General features: G+C 46.8%; 1 protein-coding gene across 4 annotated transcripts in view; it reads right to left on the reverse strand.

Annotated features, from left to right (window-relative positions):
* The window catches only part of EPSTI1 (epithelial stromal interaction 1), a 39,054-nt gene that overhangs the window by 15,120 nt on the left and 2,430 nt on the right, over positions 1-21,504 (reverse strand). For 3 of the 4 annotated variants that reach the window (XM_081014998.1, XM_081014997.1, XM_081015000.1), the window contains 5 exons: positions 7,086-7,144; positions 5,522-5,605; positions 2,638-2,711; positions 2,058-2,141; positions 633-706 (listed from right to left, as the gene is read on the reverse strand). In XM_081014998.1, coding sequence (XP_080871124.1) covers positions 633-706; positions 2,058-2,141; positions 2,638-2,711; positions 5,522-5,605; positions 7,086-7,144 — 375 coding nt within the window. Of the gene's footprint in view, positions 1-632; positions 707-2,057; positions 2,142-2,637; positions 2,712-5,521; positions 5,606-7,085; positions 7,145-16,987; positions 17,188-21,504 lie in introns of those variants that run through there. The other variant, XM_081014999.1, reaches the window with a different exon arrangement.

Consider the following 21,504-nt stretch of genomic DNA (forward strand, 5'->3'; position numbering starts at 1 on the left):
GAAGCATTTTTACTTGGCATTGTAGGAGATGATATAAAAATAAAGGACTGTAAATTATTTGTATATGCAATGACGGCAGCAAGAATATCACTGGCACAAAATTGGAAACAAGAAGAATTACCAACAAAAGAAGAATGGAGGATGAAACTGATGCAGAATTAGATAAATTAACAGGAAGAATTCGAAATCTGCGGGACCAGAGATTCACAGAAGACTGGCATAAATTTACGGACTATTTGGAGAGTAATTGTGATGATCATATTACGCTTGTAGGTTTGCAAGAAGTTTTGTAAGGTGGATTATTTGAAATATTGCGGGGGGGGGGAAGTAACAAGGGGGACTGTTAGTTAAGATAATTAAAGGCAATAGGAACTTAAGAAATGCAGAATAAGTTATAAGAACGGAAGACCATCAGAGGGGCTGATGGAAGTCCAAAAAGATTGTATAAGATGTGAAGTTCTGTTGTATGAATGATAACTAATATGTAAAAATTAATAAAAATTATATTTTTTTAAAAAAAGAAAAAGAACTGAAGGATATTGTTTGCTTGTTATCAGGAATTGGTGGCAAGTTGTCTGGGCACAGGAAGCAATAAGCATCACCTTTCAGGCTGAAGGCAAAGCTCAACTTACAAGCAGTGGTCTTCAGCAAACATCCGATGTCTTTGCCATTCTTGTTGCCTTTGTTTTTCTTCAAGCTTGTTGGCCTATAATAGGAAGGCATCAAAACAAGGTGTCATCTCAGCAGGTAAAAAATAATTAACAGAGGTCACCCAGAAGCTAAACACACAGATGCCGAGAGAAGGCCCAAATATATAAAGTTAATCTTGATTCTCTGCAGCCATATTTTTTTGCAATCTGCTTGTCCCTTATTACTAGTAAATATATTTTATTTATTTAATGCGTTTTTATCCCGCTCTTCCCTCAATAGGCTCGGGGTGGCATACATGGCTTCTTCTCTGTTTTATTCTTAAATCTCAAACTTATGAGTAGCCTAGCAGGCTCCATAGCCAAGTAGGGATCTGGGCAGATGCTAACTGTTATACCTGCTCTCATTTGAGGGCCTTTTTAAAACCAGACACACAGGACAATGAAAAAATGTACAAGTGTAACAGTGACTTATTCCCCCACCCCCTGACACAATTCACAAGGGCCAACCTCATTAAAGGTACCAGGGTTTCATTCCTAGCAGTTTGTGGGACAATGGTCAGCTTTGGAATCAGTGCTGATGGTTTAGTATCGATCCTCCCTTCCCTCCGGCTGCTGAGGATATTGGAAGCTTTGGCTTATCTTTTCAATTAATAATGGCTTGATATTCTGTGCAAAGGCAAAACCATAGTTAATCTTAACTATGGTTACTTTAGGGATCTTCCCCGGGTCATAAACCATGGCTTAAAGTTGACTTTCTTCCAGGGTGGGTTTGATTTAAATCACGATTTAAATCACTAGTCAGTAAGACTTGATTAAATCTTTTTTGTTTCTAACAGAAAGACTCAGTTTTGCTGGTATAATCTTAATATTTACAACCAGAGGAAGGTTTCATTTTTGGAATAATAAAATTTTCAGAATAGTTTTTACAGTTATATCAAAAATTACTTGACTGTTAGGTCCAGTCGCGAATGACTCTGGGGTTGTGGTGCTCATCTCACTTTACTGGCTGAAGGAGCCGGCGTACAGCTTCTGGATCATGTGGCCAGCATGACTAAGCCGCTTCTGGCAAACCAGAGCAGCGCACGGAAACACCGTTTACCTTCCCGCCAGATCGGTACCTATTTATTTACTTGCACTTTGATGTTCTTTTGAACTGCTAGGTTAGCAGGAGCAGGGACCAAGCAACGGAAGCTCAACCTGTCGCAGGGATTCGAACCGCCAACCTTCTGATCGGCAAGCCCTAGACTCTGTGGTTTAGACCACAGCGCCACCCGCGTCCTGGCAAGTAATTACAACTATACTTCTATCAAGTAGCGTCAGCTTGTTTGAGGGACACACCCACACACCCATTTGCAAGGGGTACATGAGGGGGGGAAATGTTAAAATGGCCTGAGTGGGTCTTCTTACTTTCTCTCTCTGGATCATTTTCATTTTTAAAATGTCAGCTTCTTCAGCTTCTCTTTTGCGTCTTTCATATTCTTCTTTCTTCAGCTACAAGGAGAGAGAAAAAAAAAGTTCTGTCACTTTACAGACCAGACACCTACCTGCAAGCTAACTTCTCACATTTCAGGGAGGAAACTGACAAACAGAACCTCGAAACCAAAAAAAGTATTTGCTGGCGAATGTAAACGTGCTATCGAATCCAATGTGCACCTTAATTTTCGCAACGTAATTTGACCAAAAAATGGTGAGCACTAGATTCGAGTAAATAGAGTATTTTATGGCTGTAACAGCTTTATTTGTTTTTTAACAGACACAGACACACCCTGGGACCTTGTGGTAAACAGCAGTTAAGGAATCTTGTAAAATAAAAAAATAAAGGATAATTATTGAGTTCAGAAATTTCTGCTTCAGAATTTTATCCTCTTGTGACCAGTGTTTCCATGCACTTGTTTCCTTTAAAAATAAAAAAGTTAAGGTAAAGCAACAAATTCATCTACTGGTTCCACGCTGTGACCAAGGAACCGACAGTCGCATCCTGCCTGACCTTTTGCTGGTATTTAGATTGGATGTGCTCAAGTTGCTGTTTCTGCCTCACTTCGGCCTCCGATATTTTTCCACCTATAAATACAAAAATGCATCATCTGTTCTGAAGTTCACTCTCAACATACTGGAATTATCAGAGGCAGCATTAAACTACATTGTATGCTAGCTGAGGGATTCATTGCTGACACAATGGTTATGGCTACAAAAAAAACTTGCAGATGCAGGGATGTATCCAGGACATCCCCAGTGAAAGTCAACAGGGAGACAAAACCCCACCTAGGACAATGTATTTAATTCTCTACATAGCACTATCCGTTAGTTTGGGAGAGGGAGATGGCGTTTAACCCTGTATTGTTCTGCAAGGCGATTACTTTTTATTTCTGAGTTTCTTGCCTTTCTTCCTTCCCCAGCTTTTGCAAACCCCACCCCAGGACAGACACTGGGGAAGCTTTGAAGGATGCCCATGGCAGAGGCTATTCACCACTACCCCCCCCCCCAAAACAAGTAAACATTAGGAGGAATGGCAGATGAAACTTATGGACTATATGGAATTGGCGGAAATGACTGGCAGAATCTGAGACCAGGGAGAAGAGTTGATGGAGGAAGATTGGAAGAAATTTAAAGACTATCTTCAGAAACACTGTAAAATTAAGGAATGTTAGAGTGATGATGGACTGAAAACAAGTGGTTTCCAGCTGCACAGGTTAAAGTTAAGGATAGATTAAGATTAAAGATTAAGATTAAAGAAGTTTAAAGAAATGGAAATTTGATTTTAAAAGGGGAAACTTTAAAGTTATATGATATTAAGATTAAAGGATTAGGTTTAAAAAAAAAAGTTGAAGTTATATATTATAACATTTTATTAAATTAAAGATTGGGATTAAAAAAGTGGAAAAGAAACTGCTGGACAAATAATGTGGATTGGAATACAAAAGAGGGAGGTATGAGGAAGTCCAGAAAATAAGTAACTTAAAATTGGAAATGGAAAAGAGAGTTTGTTTTTAACTATTTTGTGTTTATATTGTTAAGTCTTGTATTGTTTTTTGTGTGTGTTGTTTTTCTTTTTTTGTTGTTTAAAACTTTAATAAAAAATTATTTAAAAATAAAAAATAAAACAAGTAAACATTAAAGACAGGTAACTTTTCCGTAATGCTGGAAGAGGCCTTTGTTGAATGGCGTAAAAAAAAAGCTCAACATTTTTGCCCTGCACCCCCAAAAATGGGGTTGATCACTGCCAGTTTTTACTCTGTGAGTAGATTGCAGTCTCTTGAGAGCTGGCCACTGTAGGGATGATCGCTGGGTGGGGAGCACATTCCCCACCTGCAGGCAGCCGCAGCCTCAGCCTTCCTGCACGCGTGACCTTGGGGTGTGGAGCAAACTCCCCTTTCACAGATAAAGCCACAGCTGTCTGAACATCGTGCCCTCTGTCTAACCTTTTGCGGTCTCAGTAGTCTGCGGTGTCCTGTCTGTAAACTTTGTCTCTAAGACCTTTGTCTCTTTCGTCATACATTGTGCAAGGGGAAAATGACGCGGTGGAAACAGGTGCCAAAATAACTTTGTACCACCCCACAATCCTGGGACTGGAAGATGTGTAAAGGTCTCTGCCCAAAATGTATCTGCCTGGGTTTGCATATTGTGTCAATAAAAGGAGTCTCCACGCAGCTGGCTGGCAGCTTGCTTGCAGCTCACCTGTGCACAGCTCACTTGCATTATCAACTCCTGCCTCATGTCCTTCACTTCAGGCCACCCCTGGCATAGATCTTAGGCATGAGAAGTAAAGGTAAAGGGACCCCTGACCATTAGGTCCAGACGTCACCGACTCTGGGGTTGTGGCACTCATCTCGCTTTATTGGCCGAGGGAGCCGGCGTACAGCTTCCGGGTCATGTGGCCAGCATGACTAAGCCGCTTCTGGTGAACCAGAGCAGTGCACCAAAACGCCGTTTACCTTCCTGCCGGAGAGGTCCCTATTTATCTATTTGCACTTTGACGTGCTTTTGAACTGTTAGGTTGGCAGGAGCAGGGACCGAGCAACGGGAGCTCACCCTGTCACAGGGATTCGAACCGCCGACCTTCTGATTGGCAAGCCCTAGGCTCTGTGGTTTAACCCACAGCGCCACCCGTGTCCCTAGGCATGAGAAAGGACACTGCTAATGGAAATGAAGGTTCCAGGAGGCATAATGTAACACTATACAGTATTAAATTCTGCTTCCAGCAGAATGCCTCTGCAGCACTGAAGAGCTCTCGTGTGGAAGGAACCCTACTATTGCTTAGTCAATGTTTGAAGCAGATATTCTGGGCTTCTGCCTCTACTCAACACATCATTGCTATTTTCCATCACTTCCGTCAGTTTATTCAAGCTATTCAATAGTGAAATTTTGATATTCCAGGTACGTTTATGAAGTACATTATATGGTTGACTCAGGGCAAAATGCTAACATGGCCACAATCACTTAATGCAAAGTGATAAACAGTTCCAATCATGTTTTTCAGGCACAAACTATTTATAAACCCATGCTAGTTATTGCTTGGGACTCCATTACAGAAGAGACAATGAGTTCTGTGATCTTATTTGCTTTTATCCCTGGCTTTGTAGATCAGCTAGACATTGGAGCTGCCTGCCTGGGTGTCAGCTGTGGAAGTGGAATATTTCAATAATTATGGGAATTCCTACACTATTTGTTCAAGCTTACCAAGTGTGTGATATAAAGCTTCAAAGTTATAGAAGCCTGATGATCTGGCCACTGAAGCTTCCATTTCCCCAAAGAGAGGAAGTTTTAATTCTCACAACAATCGAACGGTGGGAAACAATCGGAATTCTTCAAAATAAGCTAAGAAAAACACAGCATCTCAAATGTATTTCCCTTTCCCCCCCTTGTTCGCTTACCCAGTTTCTGGGGTGTCAAGGTAATTAGCCCCGGCCTGTGCCGTTCCTTCCATTTCTCCAGGTCTTCCAACTCTTTGGTAGCAACTGAAATATGGTAAGTGAAGCAAAGAGTCAAAATACTGCAAGGAAAAGGTATCAGGCCAGGCAGAAAATAAATGGCCTCCACATGTCTCACAAGGTTAGTGTCAGTGATCACTTGGTGGACTCAAGTGCTGCTTGAGGCAAAATGGGAATGTGTCACCGCGCTGGTGGCAAGGTGCCCACAGGGGCTTCTGCCGCTTGAGGCAGTCACCCCAACTTGCCTTGTGGGTGGGCCGGCCCTGGAGAGCAAGGCTCTGCCACCCATCAATGCCCATGACTTCTGCAGGGCACTATAATTTGCAAAAGTGAACTTTAGGCCACTTGCAAGGTATAGGCTTGCTTCCAACAACACATTTGTAGGATTACACTGTAATAGCTGAAGTCGGTCATGATACCCTGACCACAGGGGCAGAAGTCTTGCAGTAGTGAAAGGAGTGAGATCCAATTCAGTCAATCTTTCAGTGGATATACAAAATGCAGAAATGAGGTTGTAGTCCTCATAATACTTTCAAGACAGAACGAAAAGATCTCATCTGATCCACCCACGTGCAAATGAATTGCAAAGGCCGTATGTTTGTTTATACTTTAATAACGTATGAGTTGCCCAATAAAAATATTCTCTAGCTGAAAAAAAGCTATAAAAAGGTAAAGGACCCCTCTGGTGGGAAGGTAAACAGAGTTTCCGTGAGCTGCTCTGGTTTGCTATAAGTGGCTTAGTCATGCTGGCTACATGACCCGGAAGCTGTACGCCGGCTCCCTTGGCCAATAAAGCGAGACGAGCGCCGCAACCCCAGAGTCGGCCATGACTGGACCTAATGGTCAGGGGTCCCTTTACCTTTAAAGGACCCCTGTCAGTTAAGTCCAGTCACGGACGACTCTGGGGTTGCAGCGCTCATCTTGCTCTATAGCCCGGGGGAGCCGGCATTTATCCACAGACAGTTTTTCCGGGTCATAGGCCAGCATGACTAAGCCGCTTCTGGCACAACAGAACAACTGAAACCAGAGCAGTGCATGGAAATGCTGTTTATCTTCCCACCGGAGCAGTATCTACTTGCACCTTTGGGCATGCTTTCGAACTGCTATGTTGACAGGAGTTGGGACTGAGCAACGGGAGCTCACCCCGTCGCGGGGATTTGAACCGCCGACCTTCTGATCAGCAAGTCCAAGAGGCTCAGTGGTTTAGACCACAGCGCCACCCGTGTCCCGAAAAAAGCTATAGAGCACACCAATTAGGAGGTGCACTTTGTTAAAATTGAAGCATAAGGAGCTGCCTATTACCATTTACTAATCTAGCCCAGATGGTTTGAGGCACTTTCATACATCATCTGCAACTTTCTAGATTAGCGACACCCATCCTCTTTTCAGGACTTGTCAGCAAGAAGGAAGACTTGTGAGCAAGAATCTATTCCTGCCCACAAAGGCAACATACAACCCAGGAACTGATACGCTATGAAGAGGTTCGTCAACAGGATAACGTACTTACTTTTCTGTAACTGATTCCTCCTTACTGGATTTGGAGGAATCACAGCAAAGGAACCCAGACTAGGGAGGTTGCAGGTTGGAAGAAGAGACACGGGAGGGAGAGAGAGAAAATACATTACTATCTAGCATTCACTAGATGTGTCTTTAGATTGTTGTAGATTTTTAGTTGTATTTATTTCATTTGAGACAGGGACATTCATATGCCACCCTCCAAAACTATTTCTTGCACAGATCCAGTCTTTCCCCTCAATGGAAAATGATGGTGATGGTTGCTATGAAATATGGCAACCATATTTCATAAGAGTAAAAAAACCCCAATGTTTTACTCATAGTAGAATTACTGAAAGTAATGGGCATAACTTAGTCATGTTCATTAATTTCAATGTGTCTCCTCTGTGTAAAAACATGGGTACGCATAGAGTACACATTGCTATCCAGTGCACTCCCACTATTTTTGAAGTCATATTTACATGTTACCTACAATCCATACCGATTTTGTAGTTTCTAGATCAGGCATAGGCAAACTCCAGCCCTCCACATGTTTTGGAACAACAATTCCCACCATCCCTAGCTAACAGGACCAGTGGTCAGGGATGATGGGAATTGTAGTCTCAAAACATCTGAAGGGCTGGAGTTCTAGATAACCACTGGTATTTGTTTTTCTTCAAACCTGCTTCAATGCAACTAGAAAAGTTGGGCCACATTCTCATGTTGAATCTGGTGTGTGCATTTGAGAGAATCATTGTGCACGTTCAGATGAATGAGCATTCACAGGTGACACCTTCACAAACAGGGGTTCTGTGTGTGCGCGCATTGCAGGGGCAGGAAAACCAAGCAGGCAACGCTTGTTGGGTGATGACATCCCCGACCCCTCTCTGGTGTGTACAGCAAAGGGCAAATGTGAATTGAAATTCAGAGGGAGGAGGTAAATTACTTCAACATTTAAGCCATTAATGTGTACACAGCCACAGCGCAATACCATCCGTAGTTTCATTTTGCCAGCTATGAAAAGATACAGCTGCTTCTCTCCCGAAATGTATGAAGCTAAATAAATCTGAAAGAAAACTCCAGAAAGAGAAGCTCTAAAGAAAAGAAATAGTCTCACTTGGGATCAATTTAATTGTATACTGCCTTGGAAGCATTATCCTGAAGCACGGGCTATAAATAATTATAGTAAGTAATGTATAAATAGTTCGTTCATATTTCTTTTAATTAGTATTTATCAGAAGAAATATGAACTTAAGCATTTTCAGAATGGCTGCCCTAGTGCTTCTATTTGCTTCCTTACCTATTCTAACCTCTCTGGTACTTCGCACAGAAAACAAAAATTTTCCTTCACCGCCACCACCCTACCTGAAGTTATGCTGCCTTCTCCCTGCTACAGAGGAAGACGAGTGGTGAATGTGTCCTTACAGACGCTTCTGAAGTCGGAAGGATGTATTTTTATTTCCCAGGACAAAACTTCCTAGATCATAATCGTAATGTCTGCTGCCAAGCACAGTAGCAGAACTCTGTCACAGCCCGGCCAGATTCTCATTTCATTTCCATGGCATCAAAGTTAAAGGCTTGTGCAGCTTTTGGTAACAGCAAAAGATAGATTCTAGCATTTTTTTAAGATATGAGAAAGTTGTGGCATACACAGGAAATGTCAGCACACGGGGAAATGCAACAAATCTTATTTTATTATGCAGACAGAGGCCTTGGCTCAGTTCTGTGAGACGCTTACAGAACACCGCCTGGGAACAAGAGCCCTTCTACACAATCTGTCAAGGCAAGATCCAAATACATTTAACACTCTGTATGATAGCTCTGCAAGTCAGCAAGAATAGCAATGACACCTGTAAGGAAAGGAGAAGCCAAAGTGATTTATAAGTTGGAGCACAGGAGGAAAGGGTTGCCAAACACTAGCAGAGAATTAAAGAGATACCCAAAGACTAGACTGCACATACCCTGATTTCCTCTTTTAGTATGATATCCCCGTTTATTGTACATCATTAGAGAGTGATGATAACATATAGTGCATCTAAACTCAGCAATATTCTGAGTTCGGTGGGGGGGGGAGGGTTGAAAATGCAATGTGGCAGTTTGACCTAATTTACCTTTGTTGCAAAACTGCTGCATTTTCGCACAACACATCTCTTGCTGACCCTTTTCTATATGACACGTTTTCAGTTAATTAGGCACATGAACATGTAGCAAATGGATTTTAACATCTGTACAACCTAATTATGTAATTTCTGCGCCCTGCAGAAATGCAAGCGGTTGCTTCTCAGGCTGACTGTTCTTAAAGCTTTCATTAGAGAGTTGCTGTAAGTACCATATTTTTTGCTCTATAAGACTCACTTTTCCCCTCCTAAAAAGTAAGGGGAAATGTGTGTGCGTCTTATGGAGCGAATGCAGGCTGCGCAGCTATCCCAGAAGCCAGAACAGCAAGAGGGATTGCTGCTTTCACTGCGCAGCGATCCCTCTTGCTGTTCTGGCTTCTGAGATTCAGAACATTTTTTTTCTTGTTTTCCTCCTCCAAAAACTAGGTGCGTCTTGTGGTCTGGTGCGTCTTATAGAGCGAAAAATACGGTAACTATCAATATCAGCTTGCATCTGATCTGTGTACACCAGTGTTTCACAACCTTTTTCTGAATGTGGCCCCCTTCTGACCTTGTTTCCTTCCTGTGCCCCCCATGGATGTAGCCAAGGGAGGCAGGGGGGCAGCTGCCCCCCAATAAGAAAAAAAGTCAATACAAATCTGAGGTTCTGTCTTCCCCCCAAGAAAAATCCTGGCTACCCCCATCCTACCAGTAGAAAGGTAGCTATTTAAATGCTTTGCTTGTAAATAGGAGATGTTTTATTTATACTTTTATAATTTATACAAAATACTATTACATAAAATGATAGGAACATAATGAAATAATGTTGAAGCAGAAAAACAGAATCATGGAACTGGAAGGGACCCCAAAGGTAATCTTTCTAGTGCAGCCCCCTGCAATGTAGGAAACTCAGCTAAAGCATCCATGACAGACGACCGTCCAGCCTCTGCTTAAAAACCTCCCAGGAAGGAGAGTCCAGAACCTCCTGAGGGAGATCCATCTTCCAGGTATTATAAAAAGAAAACAACATTTATTTGACCCTAGTTATTTGACACAGAGGGGGGAAACTACAGATACAGTCAAAAAGGTGCACAGGGAGTTCTGTATATATGGGAGAATTTTAAAAAGCAAGTGGTCCTCACTGACCTGCTGGAAAAAGATCTTGTTATCTGGAGGAGCCCTGGCTGCCTAGATCAGGCTTCCTCAACCTCGGCCCTCCAGATGTTTTTGGCCTACAACTCCCATGATCCCTAGCTAGCAGGACCAGTGGTCAGGGATGATGGGAAGTGTAGTTTCAAAACATCTGGAGGGCCAAGGTTGAGGAAGGCTGGCCTAGATAAAACCCGACAGACCCACACAATCTCACCTGGGAGTAAGGCCCACTGAATTTGGTGCGGCTTTCTTCTGGTCCATATAGTTAAAGCCATGGTTTTCCCAGTAGTGATGTATGGAGTGAGAGCTGGACCATAAAGAAGGCTGATTGCCGAAGAATTGATGCTTTTGAATTATGGTGCTGGAGGAGACTCTTGAGAGTCCCATGGACTGCAAGAAGATCAAACCTTTCCATTCTGAAGGAAATCAGCCCTGAGTGCTCACTGGAAGGACAGATCCTGAAGCTGAGGCTCCAGTACTTTGGCCACCTCATGAGAAGAGAAGACTCCCTGGAAAAGACCCTGATGCTGAGAAAGATGGAGGGCACAAGGAGAAGGGGACGACAGAGGATGAGATGGTGGGACAGTGTTCTCGAAGATACGAACATGAGTTTGACCAAACTGCGGGAGGCAGTGGAAGACAGAAGTGCTTGGCGTGCTCTGGTCCATGGGGTCACGAAGAGTCAGACATGACTAAACGACTAAACAACAACAACATTCTTCTGAGTAGACACTTTGTTATTTACTAGATGCATGTCAGCAGCACCAGACGACCCCACCCCTTGCAGAGCTGGCCAACACTGCCAACGGGCCCTGCGCCCCTTGGCAACATCCGAAGGCCCTGATGCGCTAGGCACTGGGGTGGATTGCACCCTGCGCATTGCAGAGTCAGGCACAGGCTGCCACCCGGGCCCAGCACTGGCAACAGCAAAAAAGCAGCTCCGGCTCTCCCAGCCCTACCCATTGCCACCTCAAAACCGCACTTACCTGACCTGGGGGTTCTGGACTGTGGGCTCTAATGGTCAAAGTGGGAGACCAGTAAACCAAATACTGACAAGATGGAGATAGTTCTCCAACCTGAGATTTAGGTGCCCTGCCTGGTCTTGATAGGACTGCAGTCTCTCTCAGGGAGCATCTACATAACTTGTGAGGACTCCTGGATCTAACATTGTCCCTGGAGATGAAAATGTCTTTCGTGGCCTTCTTTTGGCTTCAGATGGTTCCCCAGTTAGGACCATTTCTGGACAGAGAGTGTTAGGCCACAGTACAGTGGTACCTCAGGTTAAGTACTTAATTCATTCCGGAGGTCCATTCTTAACCAGAAGCACCACTTTAGCTAATGGGGCCTCCTGCTGCTGCCGTGCCTCTGGAGCACAATTTATGTTCTCATCCTGAAGCAAAGTTCTTAACCCGAGGTAATATTTCTGGGTTAGCGGAGTCTGTAACCCGAAGCGTATGTAACCCCAGTTACCACTGTATCTTGTGCTCTGGTCATTTCCCAGCTGCCTTACTTTAACACACTGCACGTGAGGCTGCCATTGCTACGTTTTTAATCAATTCAGTCAGATGTAACAACAGGACACCAATTCTAGAAGAATTACTCCATTGTCTGCCTGTTCACTTCCTGGACCAATTGAAGGTGCATGTTAAAGCCTTAGACAACAGACCCCCTCTCCCTATTCTAGCCTGCCTGCGCCTTTCATCTGGGGCTGAGGAGTGGCATCTTCTTCTGTTTCCACCATCTATGGAAATCCATTACGTGGCAACACATGAGAGACCCTAATGTGTAATGGCACTCTGGATATAGACTGCTTTCTCCTCAAAGCGGTCTGACTGGCACCAACTCTGTCGCTTTGGGATAGTTCCTCATCCAGGCATTTTCAGAGTTTTAGTTTTGATTGCTTAGCCCAGCTGTGCTGTTGATAGTTTTAGCCTTCTTAATTTGTTCTGCTTGTGAAATTCCATTTCTGAGGTTTGGTTATTTTGTTTGTGGCACTGTGCCCCGATACTGATACGGACGAAGGGTGGATTGCACATTTTGTAATAATGTAAGAAGTAGCTTTCAAATACAGTGGTACCTCAGGTTACATACGCTTCAGGTTACATACGCTTCAGGTTACAGACTCCGCTAATCCAGAAATAGTGCTTCAGGTTAAAAACTTTGATTCAGGATGAGAACAGAAATTGTGCTTAGGGGGTGCGGCAGCAGCAGGAGGCCCCATTAGCTAAAGTGATGCTTCAGGTTAAGAACAGCTTCAGGTTAAGTACAGACCTCCGGAACGAATTAAGTACTTAACCTGAAGTACCACTGTACATTTTTGTTTTTTAATACAAGCCTGTTTTGAATTGGTAGGGCATTTTTGCAGGAAGCTATGCTCATCATTGACTATAAACAATACATCCTAGATTCCCATGCTGCTCACGCTGCAGCAGAAACAATCAAACTCTTAGGGAAACAGCTTCTTCTTAGGACCCAGTTGGATGGGTCCAGAAGACTCCCAATAACTCAGCAGGGCAAAAAGGAGCTCAGGGAAAGAGATTAAGCGAAATTACATGGAGAAAAATGATTCTCACATAAACTCTCAGTACTGCAGCCCTTATTTATCCAGTTTGGAGCCCCATGCAGCCTTTTAAAGTACGCATTGGCAGCTATGATAATGGCACTCTCATTTTGTCTACATTAGACTTCAGAATAATGCTGTTGGAGTGCTTGAGGGAGGTGGTGATCAGATCATGAACTGATTAGTGAAAAAGCCCCCAATAGTTTATTCAAAACCCAATTCCAATTAACCAAAAGCTGAGCTAACAAGCAGAGTGCATTTTGTTGTTCCAATTTTGTGGATTGTCTCGATTTCGGAACGTATTCGCAAACAGCAACACACAAGGACTGTGCAGTTGCACCTAAGAGACAATTAATGTTGTGTTCAAGCTTCTAAAAAGTTGAGTACTGGAAATGGCACAACAAGCTGAGCTAGTGGATTTACTAAACACTTCCTATTTTTACTTCCTGCTACGTAGCCATGGGAGTTTTCCAGAGCATGACTCAATTAAGTTTCTAGGTAGGGCGTGGTCTTGCAAAGCTTCCCAAACTCCCCTTTGCAAGATGAGAAATGTCTACACGTTACACCAAAGGAGGTTTCACATGCTTTGCGCATGAGAGCTGGCCGCCTTCAACGGAGACAGAAGTTTTGACCAGACCTGCTGTTTGGTTTTCTCTTCATACCTGTAGGAACAGGTTGGCTGTTCCTAAAGACTCCTAAAGACTCAGGAACATGCCAGTTAGGGCTCAACCACACTTAATATATAATAATAATAATAATAATTTATTACCGTATTTTTCGCCCTATAGGACGCACTTTTTCCCCTCCAAAAATGAAGGGGAAATGTGTGTGCGTCCTATGGGGCGAATGCAGGCTTTCACTGAAGCCTGGAGAGCGAGAGGGGTCGGTGCGCACCGACCCCTCTCGCTCTCCAGGCTTCAGGAGAGCCCCAGCGCCAGCCCCACAAGGTTGGGGGACAGAGGGAGGTGGAACGCCGCCATCCCACTGTCTCCCGAAGTGGTTTGGAGGCTGACGGCGGGGAGACCCCGCCGCCTGCCCAGCAAGCTCCGGGGACAGCTGGGAGGCGCAGCGCGTCTTCCCGCTGTCCCCGGACCTGATCTCAAGGCGGGCGGCGGGGAGAAGAGCGCTTCTCCCCGCTGCCTGCCCCGCAAGCTCCGGGGACAGCTGAGAGGCGCAGCGCGTCTTCCCGCTATCCCCGGACCTGATCTCAAGGCGGGGGGCGGGAAGAAGAGCGCTTCTCCCCGCTGCCTGCCCCACAAGCTTCAGGGACAGCTGGGAGGCGCAGCGCGTCTCCCTGCTGTCCCCGGACCTGATCTGAAGGCGGGCGGCGGGGAGAAGCCTGCCCCGCAAGCTCCGGGGACAGCGGGGAGGCGCAGCGCGTCTCCCCGCTGTCCCCGGACCTGATCTCAAGGCGGGCGGCAGGGAGAAGAGCGCTTCTTCCCGCTGCCTGCCCCACAAGCTCCGGGGACAGCTGGGAGGCGCAGCGCGTCTTCCCGCTGTCCCCGGACCTGATCTCAAGGCGGGCGGCGGGGAGAAGAGCGCTTCTTCCCGCTGCCTGCCCCACAAGCTCCGGGGACAGCTGGGAGGCGCAGCGCGTCTCCCTGCTGTCCCCGGACCTGATCTGAAGGCGGGCGGCGGGGAGAAGCCTGCCCCGCAAGCTCCGGGGACAGCGGGGAGGCGCAGCGCGTCTCCCCGCTGTCCCCGGACCTGATCTCAAGGCGGGCGGCAGGGAGAAGAGCGCTTCTTCCCGCTGCCTGCCCCACAAGCTCCGGGGACAGCTGGGAGGCGCAGCGCGTCTTCCCGCTGTCCCCGGACCTGATCTGAAGGTGGGCGGCGGGGAGAAGAGCGCTTCTCCCCGCTGCCTGCCCCGCAAGCTCCGGGGACAGCTGGGAGGCGCAGCGCGTCTCCCCTCTGTCCCCGGACCTGATCTCAAGGCAGGCGGCAGGGAGAAGAGCGCTTCTCCCCGCTGCCTGCCTCGCAAGCTCCGGGGACAGCTGGGAGGCGCAGCGCATCTTCCCGCTGTCCCCGGACCTGATCTGAAGGCGGGCGGCGGGGAGAAGAGCGCTTCTCCCCGCTGCCTGCCCCGCAAGCTCCGGGGACAGCTGGGAGGCGCAGCGCGTCTTCCCGCTGTCCCCGGACCTGATCTGAAGGCAGGCGGCGGGGAGAAGAGCGCTTCTCCCCGCTGCCTGCCCCGCAAGCTCCGGGGACAGCTGGGAGGCGCAGCGCGTCTCCCCGGACCTGGTCTGAAGGCGGACTGCGGGGAGAAGAGCGCTTCTCCCTGCTGCCGGCCCCACAAGCGCCTGGGGGGGAAATAATTTTTTCCCCCTTTATTTCCCCCCCCAAAAAACTTGATGCGTCCTATGGGCCGGTGCGTCCTATGGTGCGAAAAATACGGTATTTATGCCCCACCATCTGGCTGAGTTTCCCCAGCCACTCTGGGCGGCTCCCAATCAAGTGTTAAAAACATTACAGCATTAAATATTAAAAACTTCCCTGAACAGGGCTGCCTTCAGATGTCTTTTAAAGATAGGATAGCTGCTTATTTCCTTCACATCTGAAGGAAGGGTGTTCCACAGGATGGGTGCCACTACCGAGAAGGCCCTCGGCACTGGATCTCAGTGTTTTGGCTGAACGATGGGGGTGGAGACGCTCCTTCAGGTATACAGGACCAAGGCCATTTAGGGCTTTAAAGGTCAGCACCAACACTTTGAATTGTGCTCGGAAACATACTGGGAGCCAATGCAAATCTCTCAGGACCGGTGTTATGTGGTCCCGGCAGCCACTCCCAGTCACCAGTCTAGCTGCTGCATTCTGGATTAATTGCAGTTTCCAGGTCACCTTCAAAGGTAGCCTCACGTAGAGCATGTTGCAGTAGTCCAAGCGGGAGATAACTAGAGCATGCACCACTCTGGCGAGACAGTCCGCGGGCAGGTAGGGTCTTAGCCTGCATACCGAATTAACCTGCACCTCCATGGACAACTGTGAGTCCAAAATGACTCCCAGGCTGCACACCTGGTTCTTCAGGGGCACAGTTACCCCATTCAGGACCAGGAAATCCCCCACACCCACTGGCCCCCTGTCCCCCCAAAACAGTACTTCTGTCTTGTCAGAATTCAACCTCAATCTGTTAGCCGCCATCCATCCTCCAACCGCCTCCAGGCACTCACACAGGACCTTCACCGCCTTCACTGGTTCTGATTTAAAGGAGAGGTAGAGCTGGGTGTCATCTGCATACTGATGAACACCCAGTCCAAGCAGGACTTCTGCTTGTCCTGCTGCTTTCTCACAGGTAGCCCCCTCATTGCCACTGAACTGGAGAAAATGTCTACCGGGTTTCAATGGATCGCCATCCGCTCCACTTCAGCGGAAAATGACAGGTTTTTCCATGGAGAGCTGTGGGACAAATGGTAAACTGCTGGGAACCATGCTTTCTAAGTGAGGGAGAAGTGTGCACAAACTATTATAATAGAGCTGGTAGTACCTTGTTAGCATCATTCACATTAGATGGCAGCATACTCTGAAAACCGCAGTAGTTTACTGGACTATGTAAGGGCCCTTTTATCCAGGATACTTTACAAATTCAACCCAAAAGCTCCTATGACCACAGAGAGGTTCTTAAAATATATTATTTGGCAGTCGACAACTAGGTTTCTTAATGACAGGCCTGTGCTGGCAACGCTAGAGTTTGATACACTACAACGGAGTAGCGCTACACTAAATAAATAAACGAATAAATGCCACCCACTGGGAACAAGTCGAGAGTGGATAGGAAACAAGGGGAGCTGCCAATACCGACGGACATTACTGGGGTCCCTACTGAAATGAAGGGAAGAGAATAATGAGCTCCAGAGAAAGCAAGAAATATTCAATGCAATACAATCGCCATTAATGCAACAGACCGGTGGAAAACCCAACCTGAAAAGAGAAGCAACCATGTACTTTTGCAAACTAAGAAAGTCTTCAGTAAGAAATTATTTTTAAAAAGAAATAAAGCAAGAAATAGCTCCTAATACGGGACGAAATGGGTCAGTGGAATGAGTCGGCTCTGCTTATCTTTCCCTTTTATTAATTCAGACGGGGGAGTTTGACGGCGCCCGGGCTACTTACTGCTGCGGCCGCTGCTCCTGCCCGCCCTCCGGCCCCGAAGCGCCCCCATCCCGGGGGCGGGCAGAGGGGTCGCCCGGCGAGGCGCCCCTTGGCAAGGGAGACGGAGAGGCCGAATGCGTCCAGCTCATGGCTCCGGCTGCAAGGATTCCGCTCGCGGATACACGCGCGCCCAGAACAGCTGCTCCCTTGCCCAGCCGCAGGCAACGAAATCGAAAGTTTGCCGCAGGCGCTTTACTTTCGCTTTCCCCGCCAAGACACGCCCCGCCCTCGAACACACGCCCCCTCGCCTCACCTGCCGCGGAACACAGGTGATCTCCATGAAGGATGGAGTCACACACCCCCAGGGGCCCAAATGCGCGTGGCCGCCCCCGCTGAGCAGGCTCGGTTGCAGGGCCAGCCTGGATCCCACTTACCTGCGAGTAAGCGCCATGCAAACATGCGCTGGATTATGGAGAAAGTAGAGAGTTCCAGAAAGACATCTATTTCTGCTTCATTGACTATGCAGAAGCCTTTGACTGTGTCGACCACAGCAAACTATGGCAAGTTCTTAAAGAAATGGGAGTGTCTGATCATCTCATCTGTCTCCTGAGAAATCTCTATGTGGGACAAGAAGCTACAGTTAGAACTGGGTATAGAACAACTGATTGGTTCAAAATTGGGAAAGGAGTACGACACGGCTGTATATTGTCTCCCTGCTTATTCAACTTATATGTGAATTCATCATGCGAAAGGCTGGGCTGGATGAATCCCAAACTGGAATTAAGATTGCCAGAAGAAATATCAACAACCTCAGATAGGCAGATGACACAACCTTGATGGCAAAAAGTGAGGAGGAATTAAAGAACCTTTTAATAAGGGTGAAAAAGGAGAGCGCAAAATATGGACTGAAGCTCAACATCAAAAAAACGAAGATCATGGCCACTGGGCCCATCACCTCCTGGCAAATAGAAGAGGAAGAAATAGAGGCAGTGAGAGATTTTACTTTCTTGGGCTCCGTGATCACTACAGATGGTGACAGCAGTCATGAAATTAAAAGATGCCTGCTTCTTGGGAGAAAAGCAATGACAAACCTAGACAGCATCTTAAAAAACAGAGACATCACCTTGCCAACAAAGGTCCGTATAGTTAAAGCTATGGTTTTCCCAGTAGTGATGTATGGAAGTGAGAGCTGGACCATAAAGAAGGCTGGTCGCCGAAGAATTGATGCTTTTGAATTATGGTGCTGGAGGAGACTCTTAAGAGTTCCATGGACTGCAAGAAGATCAAACCTTTCCATTCTGAAGGAAATCAGCCCTGAGTGCTCACTGGAAGGACAGATCGTGAAGCTGAGACTCCAGTACTTTGGCCACCTCATGAGAAGAGAAGACTCCCTGGAAAAGCCCCTGATGTTGGGAAAGATGGAGGGCACAAGGAGAAGGGGACGACAGAGGACAAGATGGTTGGACAGTGTTCTCAAAGCTACCAGCATGAGTTTGACCAAACTGTGGGAGACAGTGGAAGACAGGAGTGCCTGGCGTGCTCTGGTTCATGGGGTCACGAAGAGTCAGAAACGACTAAACGACTCTACAACAACAAGCGCCATGGAATGCAACAGGACTCGCTGTTGGGCAGGCGTGGCTGGGCTGGCGCTGTAAGGCCTGCGTGCTGCCTCCACGCAGAGGAAGCTCAGGGACCAAGGAGGGATCCCCACGACACCCACCCAAAGAGGAGGCAGGCGAGGCCCAGCCCCTTGGCAGGTGCAACTTTCCTCAGCTCTGTCTCTCCAAATTCCTTCCCGGCACTGTGTGGCACAAGAGGGGCAGGATGAGCCCCATTGCACCCCACTGTGCTCATTGAGAGACACTGCCTGTTGACTGGGACCAGCGTTCTCGTGAGTTGCAAGTGGCGGCTCAGGGAGCAATCCCGTTGGCACGGTCCTCTGGTGCAAGTTCTGTGGGTCCCTTGCATAGCTGTCAACCTTCCCTTTTTTTTGCGGGAAGTTGCCTTATTCCAGCGCCATTTCCCGCTGCTTCCCGCTGCTATCCCGGATTGTTAGATATCCCATAGACTGTCCACGGGACAGGTGAAGCTGCTGATCCCTTATTTTCAAATCTGAAAGTTGACAGCTATGGTCCCTTGCACCCTAGGATGTGGGTTGACAACTGTAGCCTCAGTGTGGGAGAATTAAGGGGGGGGGACAAGATGCTGGGGGGCACTTCTGAGCAAATCTGCCTAGTAGACATGATGGGGGAAAGGACATTCACTTTGCCAGAGCCAAGCCATGCAGGGCAGTATATTTGGGAAGGTAACCTGGAAATGGTTACCTGGTAAGGCCTTTGCCAGCTCCAAGGTTTCCAGCCTTTCCTTTCGCTTTCCTGGGCCTAAAAAGGTAAAGGGACCCCTGACCATTAGGTCCAGTCGTGACTGACTCCAGGCTTGCAGCGCTCATGTCGCTTTATTGGCCGAGGGAGCTGGCGTACAGCTTCTGGGTCATGTGGCCAGTATGACTATGCCGCTTCTGGCGAACCAGAGCAGCGCACGGAAACACCGTTTACCTTCCTGCCAGAGCAGTACCTATTTATCTACTTGCACTCTGACATGCTTTTGAACTGCTAGGTTGGCAGGTGCAGGGACCGAGATCCCCGTCGCGGGGATTCAAACTGCCGACCTTCTGATTGGCAAGTCCTATGCTCTGTGGTTTAACCCACAACGTTAAACCACTGGGCCTGCCTTGTGCCTTTAACAACAGCCTGACGCAGAGCAGGCAAGTCTTTTCCCTCCACTTATTTCCCAGCCAGGAGATAAGTTCACCCACATAATTTCTGACGTCTTTTCCCCCTGTGCTTTTAATAGCCACACCACAGAAAGAATTTATGGTGGGGACTTTTCTGGCGTGGAAATGGGAGTCGTCGTGGTCTGCTGCTCTTTCTGGCATACAGAACCCCATAATTGTTGGGGGGGGGGGCTCCCATCCCACACAGAAGAGCAATGTGTGTGGCAATCCTGCTTAAGAAAGGAGACCTTAAGGGCAAAACTAGATGGTACACAGCATTTGTTTCGGTATGCAGTTTGCACCAATTCCATATAAAGTTGGAGAAGTAACTTAAAGCACAGATTGGGCAGGCAGGAAGGGGGAACTGAGCGATTTACATGCCCCCCCTCCTGGTTTTCCCTATCCATTTTTCCTCTGCTGTGGGTTACTTTCAGAACTGGAGCCTCAAAAGATGACAGCCAGAGAGAAGCAGCAGGAGGGTAGAAATTCAACAGGGGTATAATTCAGCTCTCCTCCCTCTCCTGCTGAACTTTGAATCACCCCCTTTATAAGAAATCCGTGGGCAAATTCTGGCACACGAATCTGCTACTGTTGGGTCTAGTCCCCTACCCTAAATGTGTTGTAGTGGTGCTGTAGTGGGTAACTATTGGACTTGAATCCTATTGAATATAGGATTTGAAATCTAGGTATTCCCTAGTGACCTTGGACTAATCAACAATATTACTCATCCTAGCCTCACAAGGCTGTTCGGAGGTTTAAAAAGGGGCAAAGACACCATATGACCACCCTGAACACCTGGGATGACGGAGTAGGATTAAAATGTAACAAATAAATCCAGAAATAGGTGTGGTTGTTGGGCAATAGGGAAAACAGCTTCTTCCGTCAGGGAAATATACTCTAGTTCTTTTCATTTCACATTAGAGATATTCTGGTTCAGACTATGAACCTGTCCATCTTGTAATGGCTAGGTTTATTTCTGAGCACCATTTTCACTAGGTGTGGTTGTTGGGCAATAGGGAAAACAGCTTCTTCCGTCAGGGAAATATACTCTAGTTCTTTTCATTTCACATTAGAGATATTCTGGTTCAGACTATGAACCTGTCCCTCTTGTAATGGCTAGGTTTATTTCTGAGCACCATTTTCACCAGATGTTCTCCTGCAAACCTGTAAAGTATGGTTTGTCCCAGCAGTTATTTCTGGAGTTCTTCTGTAGATCATCGTGCAAAACTCAGACTCACAGAACCGTAGAGTTGGAAGGGACTACGAGGGGCCATCTAGTCTAAACCCCTGCAATGCAGGAATCTTTTGCCCAATGTGGGGTTGTACCTATGACCCTGGGCTTCAAAGTCTTGTGCTCAAGTGACTAAACTAATAACAGAAAATGGCCTCTGAAATATGTTCCCTTTTCAGGGGCAAACTCATATTAGCCCCTTGTTCTAAATAAAACTCTCAGTGGCTATGAGCTGTGCAAACAACACATACAACCAAGTAGACTAATAATAATAATAATAATAATAATAATTTATTTATACCCCGCCCATCTGGCTGGGTTTCCCCAACCACTCTTTTCTTCTTTACATTTCTTCTCTATATTTGGGCTAGTGATACCTCTTGTTTGCTGCAGGCATTTTACCTGGATGTTGTCTACCATCCAGATCTAAAATCCAGATGGCTCTGCAGTGGTACCTCATTTTGAGTCCGCCTTGTTTAGGGTCCATTTCGTCCAACATCCGCAGCAAACCCGGAAGTACCAGAACGGGTTACT

Source organism: Podarcis pityusensis (assembly GCF_964106645.2).
Source record: "Podarcis pityusensis genome assembly, chromosome: 7".
NCBI lineage: Eukaryota > Metazoa > Chordata > Lepidosauria > Squamata > Lacertidae > Podarcis > Podarcis pityusensis.